The following is a 13067-nucleotide window of genomic DNA, read 5'->3' on the forward strand; positions in this document are numbered from 1 at the left end:
GCGGACACCTCACACTGGCGGGCATTCTGTGCGGACCCCTCACACTGGCAGCATTCTGTGCGGACCCTCACACTGGCGGCATTCTGTGCGGACCCCTCACACTGGCGGCATTCTGTGCGGACCCCTCACACTGGCGGCATTCTGTGCGGACCCCTCACACTGGCAGCATTCTGTGCGGACCCCTCACACTGGCGGCATTCTGTGCGGACCCCTCACACTGGCGGCATTCTGTGCGGACCTCTCACACTGGCGGCCCCCCGGGGTGGTACCCGGCTGCGGGCAGTGAGGGGCCCCTTTTTGGCAGGGGGGCGGAATCAGCAGAACTCACCTTCCCTCTGTTTAAGAAGTTCTGCAAAATATCTGGCAGCAAGTCTTGTATGTGGTGCGGCTGCTGCCTCAGCACCTCCCTGGTGAGCCCCTCCAGGAGGTTAGCGAAGCCGCGGGGGATGCGGTACTGGGTGCTGGAGAAGGGGATGGACATGGCTCCGGGGTCTGCGCAGATCTGCAAATAACATGGGAGAAAATCACAGAAAGCAACAAATCATACAAGATGCAGGAACAATGGGCGGAAGGAGGAGCTACAGTAGAGAGTGGTCTATTCATGGGGTACGGCGGGATCACTAGTCATAGGGGGTACGGCGGGATCACTAGTCATAGGGGGTACGGCAGGATCACTAGTCATAGGGGGGGACGGCGGGAATCACTAGTCATAGGGGGTACGGCGGGATCACTAGTCATAGGGGGGACGGCGGGAGCACTAGTCATACGGGGTACGGCGGGGATCACTAGTCATAGGGGGTACGGGCGGGATCACTAGTCATAGGGGGGACGGCGGGAGCACTAGTCATAGGGGGGACGGCGGGATCACTAGTCATAGGGGGTACGGCGGGATCACTAGTCATAGGGGGGACGGCGGGATCACTAGTCATAGGGGGGACGGCCGGGAGCACTAGTCATAGGGGGTACGGCGGGATCACTAGTCATAGGGGGGACGGCGGGAGCACTAGTCATAGGGGGGACGGCGGGATCACTAGTCATAGGGGGTACGGCGGGATCACTAGTCATAGGGGGTACGGCGGGAGCACTAGTCATAGGGGGTACGGCGGGATCACTAGTCATAGGGGGTACGGCGGGGAGCACTAGTCATAGGGGGGACGGCGGGAGCACTAGTCATAGGGGGTACGGCGGGAGCACTAGTCATAGGGGGGACGGCGGGATCACTAGTCATAGGGGGTACGGCGGGATCACTAGTCATAGGGGGGACGGCGGGATCACTAGGTCATAGGGGGTACGGCGGGATCACTAGTCATAGGGGGGTACGGCGGGATCACTAGTCATAGGGGGTACGGCGGGATCACTAGTCATAGGGGGGACGGCGGGATCACTAGTCATAGGGGGGACGGCGGGAGCACTAGTCATAGGGGGTACGGCGGGATCACTAGTCATAGGGGGTACGGCGGGATCACTAGTCATAGGGGGACGGCGGGATCACTAGTCATAGGGGGGACGGCGGGATCACTAGTCATAGGGGGTACGGCGGGATCACTAGTCATAGGGGGTACGGCGGGATCACTAGTCATAGGGGGTACGGCGGGAGCACTAGTCATAGGGGGGACGGCGGGAGCACTAGTCATAGGGGGTACGGCGGATCACTAGTCATAGGGGGGACGGCGGGAGCACTAGTCATAGGGGGTACGGCGGGAGCACTAGTCATAGGGGGTACGGCGGGATCACTAGTCATAGGGGGGACGGCGGGAGCACTAGTCATAGGGGGGACGGCGGGAGCACTAGTCATAGGGGGGACGGGCGGAGAACTAGTCATAGGGGGGACGGCGGGATCACTAGTCATAGGGGGTACGGCGGGATCACTAGTCATAGGGGGGACGGCGGGGAGCACTAGTCCATAGGGGGGTACGGCGGGATCACTAGTCATAGGGGGGACGGCGGGATCACTAGTCATAGGGGGGACGGCGGGAGCACTAGTCATAGGGGGTACGGCGGGATCACTAGTCATAGGGGGGTACGGCGGGATCACTAGTCATAGGGGGGACGGCGGGAGCACTAGTCATAGGGGGGGACGGCGGGAGCAGCTAGTCATAGGGGGGACGGCGGGAGCACTAGTCATAGGGGGGACGGCGGGATCACTAGTCATAGGGGGGGCGGCGCGGGAGCACTAGTCATAGGGGGGACGGCGGGAGCACTAGTCATAGGGGGGACGGCGGGATCACTAGTCATAGGGGGACGGCGGGATCACTAGTCATAGGGGGGACGGCGGGATCACTAGTCATAGGGGGGGACGGCGGGAGCACTAGTCATAGGGGGGACGGCGGGAGTACTAGTCATAGGGTGGACGGCGGGGAGCACTAGTCATAGGGGGGACGGCGGAGCACTAGTCATAGGGGGGATGGCGGGAGCACTAGTCATAGGGGGGACGGCGGGAGCACTAGTCATAGGGGGGGACGGCGGGAGCACTAGTCATAGGGGGGGACGGCGGGGAGCACTAGTCATAGGGGGGACGGCGGGAGCACTAGTCATAGGGGGGACGGCGGGAGCACTAGTCATAGGGGGGGACGGCGGGAGCACTAGTCATAGGGGGGACGGCGGGAGAACTAGTCATAGGGGGGGACGGCGGGAGCACTAGTCATAGGGGGGACGGCGGGAGCACTAGTCATAGGGGGGACGGCGGGAGCACTAGTCATAGGGGGGACGGCGGGATCACTAGTCATAGGGGGGACGGCGGGATCACTAGTCATAGGGGGGACGGCGGGGAGAACTAGTCATAGGGGGGACGGCGGGAGCACCTAGTCATAGGGGGGACGGCGGGAGCACTAGTCATAGGGGGGGACGGCGGGAGCACTAGTCATAGGGTAGACGGCGGGAGCACTAGTCATAGGGGGGGACGGCGGGAGCACTAGTCATAGGGGGGACGGCGGGAGCACTAGTCATAGGGGGACGGCCGGGGAGCACTAGTCATAGGGGGGACGGCGGGAGCACTAGTCATAGGGGGGACGGCGGGAGCACTAGTCATAGGGGGGACGGCGGGAGCACTAGTCATAGGGGGGGACGGCGGGGAGCACTAGTCATAGGGGGGACGGCCGGGAGCACTAGTCATAGGGGGGACGGCAGGGAGAACTAGTCTAGGGGGACGGCGGGAGCACTAGTCATAGGGGGGACGGCGGGAGCACTAGTCATAGGGGGGACGGCGGGAGCACTAGTCATAGGGGGGACGGCGGGAGCACTAGTCTAGGGGACGGCGGGAGCACTAGTCATAGGGGTAGACGGGCGGAGCACTAGTCATAGGGGGGACGGCGGGAGCACTAGTCATAGGGGGGACGGCGGGAGCACTAGTCATAGGGGGGACGGGCGGGAGCACTAGTCATAGGGGGGACGGCGGGAGCACTAGTCATAGGGGGGACGGCGGGAGCACTAGTCATAGGGGGGACGGCGGGAGCACTAGTCATAGGGGGGACGGCGGGAGCACTAGTCATAGGGGGACGGCGGGGAGCACTAGTCATAGGGGGGACGGCGGGAGCACTAGTCATAGGGGGACGGCGGGAGCACTAGTCATAGGGGGGACGGCGGGGGTCAGCACTAGTCATAGGGGGGACGGCGGGAGCACTAGTCATAGGGGGGACGGCGGGAGCACTAGTCATAGGGGGGACGGCGGGAGCACTAGTCATAGGGGGGACGGCGGGAGCACTAGTCATAGGGGGGACGGCGGGAGCTCTAGTTATAGGGGGGCGATGGGAGCTCTAGTTATAGGGGGGCGATGGGAGCTCTAGTCATAGGGGGGGCGATGGGAGCTTTAGTCATAGGGGGGGGCCGCTGGGAGCTCTAGTCATAGGGGGGGCCGATGGGAGCTCTCTAGTCATAGGGGGGCTGATGTAAGTTATAGTTGTAGTGGGGGCTGATGGGATCCCTATTCTTAGGGAGGGGGCTCATGGATCTTTCGTTGTAGGGGGCCCATGGGATCTCTAGTTGTAGGGGAGCCTATGGGATCTCTAGTTGTAGGGGGGCCCACGGGATCTCTAGTAATAAGGGGGCCCACGGGATCTCTAGTTGTAGAGGTGCCCCACAGGATCTCTAGTTGTAGAGGGGCCCACGAGATCTCTAGTTGTAGAGGGGCCCACGATCTCTAGTTGTAAAGGGGCCCACGAGATCTCTAGTTGTAGGGGGGCTCATGTGATCTCTAGTTGTAGGGGTCTCACGGAATCTTTAGTTATGGGGGGGACCTGATTAAGGTTGAGATCTGCATTTATAAAGATTGATATCATCAGAATACAGGTAAGTTTGGTGCAATGTCTCCCTCTTGTGGTGTCTATGAGAACTGCAAGTAACTGCTACATAATCACTGAGACCCTTGAAAAATCCCCCAAATCTCCAGAAATATCAGCCTCACCGCCGCCCTCTACTGTCAGGTTATATATAACATTCTGAGAAATCTCGGTGTCCACTGTTCATTGTCCTCCGTTATAACAACCTTGCACCAACATCTCTAGGATTCTTAGCAGTGAAGGGGCCGGGATATCCTCGAGCCCCCGGGAAAATATCACCACAACGGAGCGGTGCGACCACCACTGCTATAGACAGTGAACGGAGCAATGAGACCACCACTGCTATAGACAGTGAACGGAGCAATGAGACCACCAGTGCTATAGACAGTGAACAGAGCAATGAGACCACCACTGCTATAGACAGTGAACGGAGCGGTGCGACCACCACTGCTATAGAAAGTGAACAGAGCGGTGCGACCACCACTGCTATAGACAGTGAACAGAGCGGTGCGACCACCACTGCTATAGACGGTGAACGGAGCGGTGCGACCACCACTGCTATAGACAGTGAACAGAGCAATGAGACCACCACTGCTATAGACAGTGAACAGTGGTGCGACCACCACTACTATAGACAGTGAACGGAGCGGTGGCGACCACCACTGCTATAGACAGTGAACGGAGCGGTGCGACCACCACTGCTATAGACGGTGAAACGGGAGAGCGGTGCGACCACCACTACTATAGACAGTGGACAGAGCGGTGCGACCACCACTGCTATAGACAGTGAACAGAGGCGGTGCGACCACCACTGCTATAGACAGTGAACGGTGCGGTGTGACCACCACTGGCTATAGACAGTGAACAGAGCAATGAGACCACCACTGCTATAGACAGTGAACAGAGCGGTGCGACCACCACTGCTATAGACAGTGAACGGAGCGGTGCGACCACCACTGCTATAGACAGTGAACAGAGCAATGAGACCACCACTGCTATAGACAGTGAACGAAGCGGTGCGACCACCACTATTATAGACGGTGAACAGAGCGGTGCGACCACCACTGCTATAGACGGTGAACGGAGCGGTGCGACCACCACTGCTATAGACGGTGAACGGAGCGGTGCGACCACCACTACTATAGACAGTGAACGGAGCGGTGCGACCACCACTGCTATAGACAGTGAACAGAGCAATGAGACCACCACTGCTATAGAAAGTGAACAGAGCAATGAGACCACCACTGCTATAGACAGTGACGAAGCGGTGCGACCACCACTATTATAGACGGTGAACAGAGCGGTGCGACCACCACTGCTATAGACAGTGAACAGAGCGGTGCGACCACCACTGCTATAGACAGTGAACGGAGCAATGAGACCACCACTGCTATAGACAGTGAACGGAGCAATGAGACCACCACTGCTATAGACAGTGAACAGAGCAATGAGACCACCACTGCTATAGACAGTGAACGGAGCGGTGCGACCACCACTGCTATAGACAGTGAACAGAGCGGTGCGACCACCACTGCTATAGACAGTGAACGGAGCAATGAGACCACCACTGCTATAGACAGTGAACAGAGCGGTGCGACCACCACTGCTATAGACAGTGACAGAGCGTGTGCGACCACCACTACTATAGACAGTGAACGGAGCGGTGCGACCACCACTGCTATAGACAGTGAACAGAGCGGTGCGACCACCACTGCTTAGACAGTGAACAGAGCGGTGCGACCACCACTGCTATAGACAGTGAACAGAGCGGTGCGACCACCACTTCTACTAGACAGTGAACAGAGCGGTGCGACCACCACTACTATAGACAGTGAACGGAGCGGTGCGACCACCACTGCTATAGACGGTGAACAGAGCAATGAGACCACCACTGCTATAGACAGTGAACAGAGCGGTGCGACCACCACTGCTATAGACGGTGAACAGAGTGGTGCGACCACCACTGCTATAGACAGTGAACAGAGCGGTGCGACCACCACTGCTATAGACGGTGAACAGAGCAATGAGACCACCACTGCTATAGACAGTGAACAGAGCGGTGCGACCACCACTGCTATAGACGGTGAACAGAGTGGTGCGACACCACTGCTATACACAGTGAACAGAGCGGTGCGACCACCACTGCTATAGACGGTGAACAGAGCAATGAGACCACCACTGCTATAGACAGTGAACAGAGCAATGAGACCACCACTGCTATAGAAAGTGAACAGAGCGGTGCGACCACCACTGCTATAGACAGTGAACAGAGCGGTGCGACCACCACTACTATAGACAGTGAACAGAGCAATGAGACCACCACTGCTATAGACAGTGAACAGAGCAATGAGACCACCACTGCTATAGAAAGTGAACAGAGCGGTGCGACCACCACTGCTATAGACAGTGAACAGAGCGGTGCGACCACCACTACTATAGACAGTGAACAGAGCAATGAGGACCACCACTGCTATAGACAGTGAACAGAGCAATGAGACCACCACTGCTATAGACAGTGAACGGAGCAATGAGACACCACTGCTATAGACAGTGAACAGAGCGGTGCGACCACCACTACTATAGACAGTGAACAGAGCAATGAGACCACCACTGCTATAGACAGTGAACAGAGCAATGAGACCACCACTGCTATAGACGGTGAACAGAGCGGTGTGACCACCACTGCTATAGACAGTGAACAGAGCAATGAGACCACCACTGCTATAGACAGTGAACAGAGCAATGAGACCACCACTGCTATAGACGGTGAACGGAGCGGTGCGACCACCACTGCTATAGACGGGTGAACAGAGCGGTGTGACCACCACTGCTATAGACGGTGAACAGAGCGGTGTGACCACCACTGCTATAGACGGTGAACAGAGCGGTGCGACCACCACTGCTATAGACAGTGAACAGAGCGGTGCGACCACCACTGCTATAGACAGTGAACAGAGCGGTGTGACCACCACTGCTATAGACGGTGAACGGAGCGGTGCGACCACCACTGCTACAGACGGTGAATGGAGCGGTGCGACCACCACTACTATAGACAGTGAACAGAGCGGTGCGACCACCACTGCTATAGACAGTGAACAGAGCGGTGCGACCACCACTGCTATAGACAGTGAACGGAGCAATGAGACCACCACTGCTATAGACAGTGAACAGAGCGGTGCGACCACCACTGCTATAGACAGTGAACAGAGCGGTGTGACCACCACTGCTATAGACGGTGAACGGAGCAATGAGACCACCACTGCTATAGACAGTGAACAGAGCAATGAGACCACCACTGCTATAGACAGTGAACGGAGCGGTGCGACCACCACTGCTATAGACAGTGAACAGAGCGGTGCGACCACCACTGCTATAGACAGTGAACGGAGCAATGAGACCACCACTGCTATAGACAGTGAACAGAGCGGTGCGACCACCACTGCTATAGACAGTGAACAGAGCGGTGCGACCACCACTGCTATAGACAGTGAACAGAGCGGTGCGACCACCACTGCTATAGACAGTGAACAGAGCGGTGCGACCACCACTGCTATAGACAGTGAACAGAGCGGTGCGACCACCACTACTATAGACAGTGAACAGAGCGGTGCGACCACCACTACTATAGACAGTGAACGGAGCGGTGCGACCACCACTGCTATAGACGGTGAACAGAGCAATGAGACCACCACTGCTATAGACAGTGAACAGAGCGGTGCGACCACCACTGCTATAGACGGTGAACAGAGTGGTGCGACCACCACTGCTATACACAGTGAACAGAGCGGTGCGACCACCACTGCTATAGACGGTGAACAGAGCAATGAGACCACCACTGCTATAGACAGTGAACAGAGCAATGAGACCACCACTGCTATAGAAAGTGAACAGAGCGGTGCGACCACCACTGCTATAGACAGTGAACAGAGCGGTGCGACCACCACTGCTATAGACAGTGAACAGAGCAATGAGACCACCACTGCTATAGAAAGTGAACAGAGCGGTGCGACCACCACTGCTATAGACAGTGAACAGAGCGGTGCGACCACCACTACTATAGACAGTGAACAGAGCAATGAGACCACCACTGCTATAGACAGTGAACAGAGCAATGAGACCACCACTGCTATAGACAGTGAACAGAGCAATGAGACCACCACTGCTATAGACAGTGAACAGAGCGGTGTGACCACCACTGCTATAGACGGTGAACAGAGCGGTGTGACCACCACTGCTATAGACGGTGAACGGAGCGGTGCGACCACCACTGCTATAGACGGTGAACAGAGCGGTGTGACCACCACTGCTATAGACGGTGAACAGAGCGGTGTGACCACCACTGCTATAGACGGTGAACAGAGCGGTGCGACCACCACTGCTATAGACAGTGAACAGAGCGGTGCGACCACCACTGCTATAGACAGTGAACAGAGCGGTGTGACCACCACTGCTATAGACGGTGAACGGAGCGGTGCGACCACCACTGCTACAGACGGTGAATGGAGCGGTGCGACCACCACTACTATAGACAGTGAACAGAGCGGTGCGACCACCACTGCTATAGACGGTGAACAGAGCAATGAGACCACCACTGCTATAGACGGTGAACGGAGCGGTGCGACCACCACTACTATAGACAGTGAACAGAGCAATGAGACCACCACTGCTATAGACAGTGAACAGAGCGGTGCGACCACCACTGCTATAGACAGTGAACAGAGCGGTGTGACCACCACTGCTATAGACGGTGAACGGAGCGGTGCGACCACCACTGCTACAGACGGTGAACAGAGCGGTGCGACCACCACTGCTATAGACGGTGAACGGAGCGGTGCGACCACCACTGCTATAGACAGTGAACAGAGCGGTGCGACCACCACTGCTATAGACGGTGAACGGAGCAATGAGACCACCACTGCTATAGACAGTGAACAGAGCGGTGCGACCACCACTGCTATAGACAGTGAACAGAGCGGTGTGACCACCACTGCTATAGACGGTGAACAGAGCGGTGTGACCACCACTGCTATAGACGGTGAACAGAGCGGTGTGACCACCACTGCTATAGACGGTGAACAGAGCGGTGCGACCACCACTGCTATAGACGGTGAACGGAGCAATGAGACCACCACTGCTATAGACAGTGAACAGAGCGGTGCGACCACCACTGCTATAGACAGTGAACAGAGCGGTGTGACCACCACTGCTATAGACGGTGAACAGAGCGGTGTGACCACCACTGCTATAGACGGTGAACAGAGCGGTGCGACCACCACTGCTATAGACAGTGAACAGAGCGGTGTGACCACCACTGCTATAGACGGTGAACGGAGCGGTGCGACCACCACTGCTACAGACGGTGAATGGAGCGGTGCGACCACCACTACTATAGACAGTGAACAGAGCGGTGCGACCACCACTACTATAGACAGTGAACAGAGCAATGAGACCACCACTGCTATAGACGGTGAACGGAGCGGTGCGACCACCACTGCTATAGACAGTGAACGGAGCAATGAGACCACCACTGCTATAGACAGTGAACGGAGCAATGAGACCACCACTACTATAGACAGTGAACAGAGCGGTGCGACCACCACTGCTATAGACAGTGAACAGAGCGGTGCGACCACCACTGCTATAGACAGTGAACAGAGTGGTGCGACCACCACTAGTATAGACAGTGAACGGAGCGGTGCGACCACCACTACTATAGACAGTGAACGGAGCAATGAGACCACCACTGCTATAGACAGTGAACAGAGCGGTGCGACCACCACTACTATAGACAGTGAACGGAGTAATGAGACCACCACTGCTATAAACAGTGAACAGAGCGGTGCGACCACCACTGCTATAGACAGTGAACAGAGCGGTGCGACCACCACTGCTATAGACAGTGAACGAAGCGGTGCGACCACCACTGCTATAGACAGTGAACAGAGCGGTGCGACCACCACTGCTATAGACGGTGAACGGAGTAATGAGACCACCACTGCTATAAACAGTGAACAGAGCGGTGTGACCACCACTGCTATAGACAGTGAACAGAGCAATAATAATAATAATTAATAATTTTATTCATTTATATAGCGCTATTAATTCCATAGCACTTTACATACATTGGCAACACTGTCCCCATTGGGGCTCACAATCTAGAGTCCCTATCTGTATGTCTTTGGAATGTGGGAGGAAACCGGAGTACCCGGAGGAAACCCACGCAAACACGGGGAGAACATACAAACTCCTTGCAGATGGTGTCCTTGGTGGGATTTGAACCCAGGACCCCAGCGCTGCAAGACTGCAGTGCTAGCCACTGAGCCACCGTGCCGCCCTAATGAGACCACCACTGCTATAGACAGTGAACAGAGCGGTGCGACCACCACTGCTATAGACGGTGAACGGAGAGGTGCGACCACCACTGCTATAGACGGTGAACAGAGCGGTGTGACCACCACTGCTATAGACAGTGAACAGAGCGGTGCGACCACCACTGCTATAGACAGTGAACAGAGCAATGAGACCACCACTGCTATAGACGGTGAACGGAGCAATGAGACCACCACTGCTATAGACAGTGAACAGAGCGGTGCGACCACCACTGCTATAGACAGTGAACAGAGCGGTGCGACCACCACTGCTATAGACAGTGAACGAAGCGGTGCGACCACCACTGCTATAGACAGTGAACAGAGCGGTGCGACCACCACTGCTATAGACGGTGAACGGAGTAATGAGACCACCACTGCTATAAACAGTGAACAGAGCGGTGTGACCACCACTGCTATAGACGGTGAACGGAGAGGTGCGACCACCACTGCTATAGACGGTGAACAGAGCGGTGTGACCACCACTGCTATAGACAGTGAACAGAGCGGTGCGACCACCACTGCTATAGACAGTGAACAGAGCAATGAGACCACCACTGCTATAGACGGTGAACGGAGCAATGAGACCACCACTGCTATAGACAGTGAACAGAGCGGTGCGACCACCACTGCTATAGATGGTGAACAGAGTGGTGTGACCACCACTGCTATAGACGGTGAACGGAGCGGTGCGACCACCACTGCTACAGACAGTGAACGGAGCGGTGCGACCACCACTACTATAGACAGTGAACGGAGCAATGAGACCACCACTGCTATAGACAGTGAACAGAGCGGTGCGACCACCACTGCTATAGACAGTGAACGGAGCGGTGCGACCACCACTGCTATAGACGGTGAACGGAGCGGTGCGACCACCACTATTATAGACGGTGAACAGAGCGGTGCGACCACCACTGCTATAGACAGTGAACAGAGCGGTGCGACCACCACTGCTATAGACGGTGAACGGAGCAATGAGACCACCACTGCTATAAACAGTGAACAGAGCGGTGCGACCACCACTGCTATAGACAGTGAACAGAGCGGTGCGACCACCACTGCTATAGACAGTGAACAGAGCGGTGCGACCACCACTGCTATAGACAGTGAACGGAGCAATGAGACCACCACTGCTATATACAGTGAACAGAGCGGTGCGACCACCACTGCTATAGATGGTGAACAGAGTGGTGTGACCACCACTGCTATAGACGGTGAACGGAGCGGTGCGACCACCACTGCTACAGACAGTGAACGGAGCGGTGCGACCACCACTACTATAGACAGTGAACGGAGCAATGAGATCACCACTGCTATAGACAGTGAACAGAGCGGTGCGACCACCACTGCTATAGACAGTGAACGGAGCGGTGCGACCACCACTGCTATAGACGGTGAACGGAGCGGTGCGACCACCACTATTATAGACGGTGAACAGAGCGGTGCGACCACCACTGCTATAGACAGTGAACAGAGCGGTGCGACCACCACTGCTATAGACGGTGAACGGAGCAATGAGACCACCACTGCTATAAACAGTGAACAGAGCGGTGCGACCACCACTGCTATAGACAGTGAACAGAGCGGTGCGACCACCACTGCTATAGACAGTGAACGGAGCAATGAGACCACCACTGCTATAGACAGTGAACAGAGTGGTGCGACCACCACTACTATAGACAGTGAACGGAGCGGTGCGACCACCACTGCTATAGACAGTGAACAGAGCGGTGTGACCACCACTGCTATAGACAGTGAACAGAGCGGTGCGACCACCACTGCTATAGACGGTGAACGGAGCAATGAGACCACCACTACTATAGACAGTGAACAGAGCAATGAGACCACCACTGCTATAGACGGTGAACGGAGCGGTGCGACCACCACTACTATAGACAGTGAACGGAGCGGTGCGACCACCACTGCTATAGACAGTGAACAGAGCGGTGCGACCACCACTACTATAGACAGTGAACGGAGCGGTGCGACCACCACTGCTATAGACGGTGAACGGAGCGGTGCGACCACCACTGCTATAGACGGTGAACGGAGCAATGAGACCACCACTGCTATAGACAGTGAACAGAGCGGTGTGACCACCACTGCTATAGACAGTGAACAGAGCAATGAGACCACCACTGCTATAGACGGTGAACAGAGCGGTGCGACCACCACTGCTATAGACGGTGAACGGAGCGGTGCGACCACCACTGCTATAGACAGTGAACGGAGCAATGAGACCACCACTGCTATAGACAGTGAACGGAGCGATGCGACCACCACTGCTATAGACAGTGAACGGAGCGGTGCGACCACCACTGCTATAGACAGTGAACAGAGCAATGAGACCACCACTGCTATAGACGGTGAACAGAGCGGTGCGACCACCACTGCTATAGACGGTGAACGGAGCGGTGCGACC

The 13067-nt window shown here is 56.4% G+C and overlaps 1 protein-coding gene across 1 annotated transcript in view; it reads right to left on the reverse strand.

Annotated features, from left to right (window-relative positions):
- The window catches only part of SPA17 (sperm autoantigenic protein 17), an 87145-nt gene that overhangs the window by 64003 nt on the left and 10075 nt on the right, over nucleotides 1–13067 (reverse strand). The window contains exon 2 of the mRNA XM_075328593.1: nucleotides 329–502. Within this exon, the coding sequence (XP_075184708.1) occupies nucleotides 329–481 (153 nt within the window). The 5' untranslated portion in view covers nucleotides 482–502. The remainder of the gene's footprint in view (nucleotides 1–328; nucleotides 503–13067) is intronic.

This window comes from Anomaloglossus baeobatrachus, chromosome 11 (assembly GCF_048569485.1).
Source record: "Anomaloglossus baeobatrachus isolate aAnoBae1 chromosome 11, aAnoBae1.hap1, whole genome shotgun sequence".
NCBI lineage: Eukaryota > Metazoa > Chordata > Amphibia > Anura > Aromobatidae > Anomaloglossus > Anomaloglossus baeobatrachus.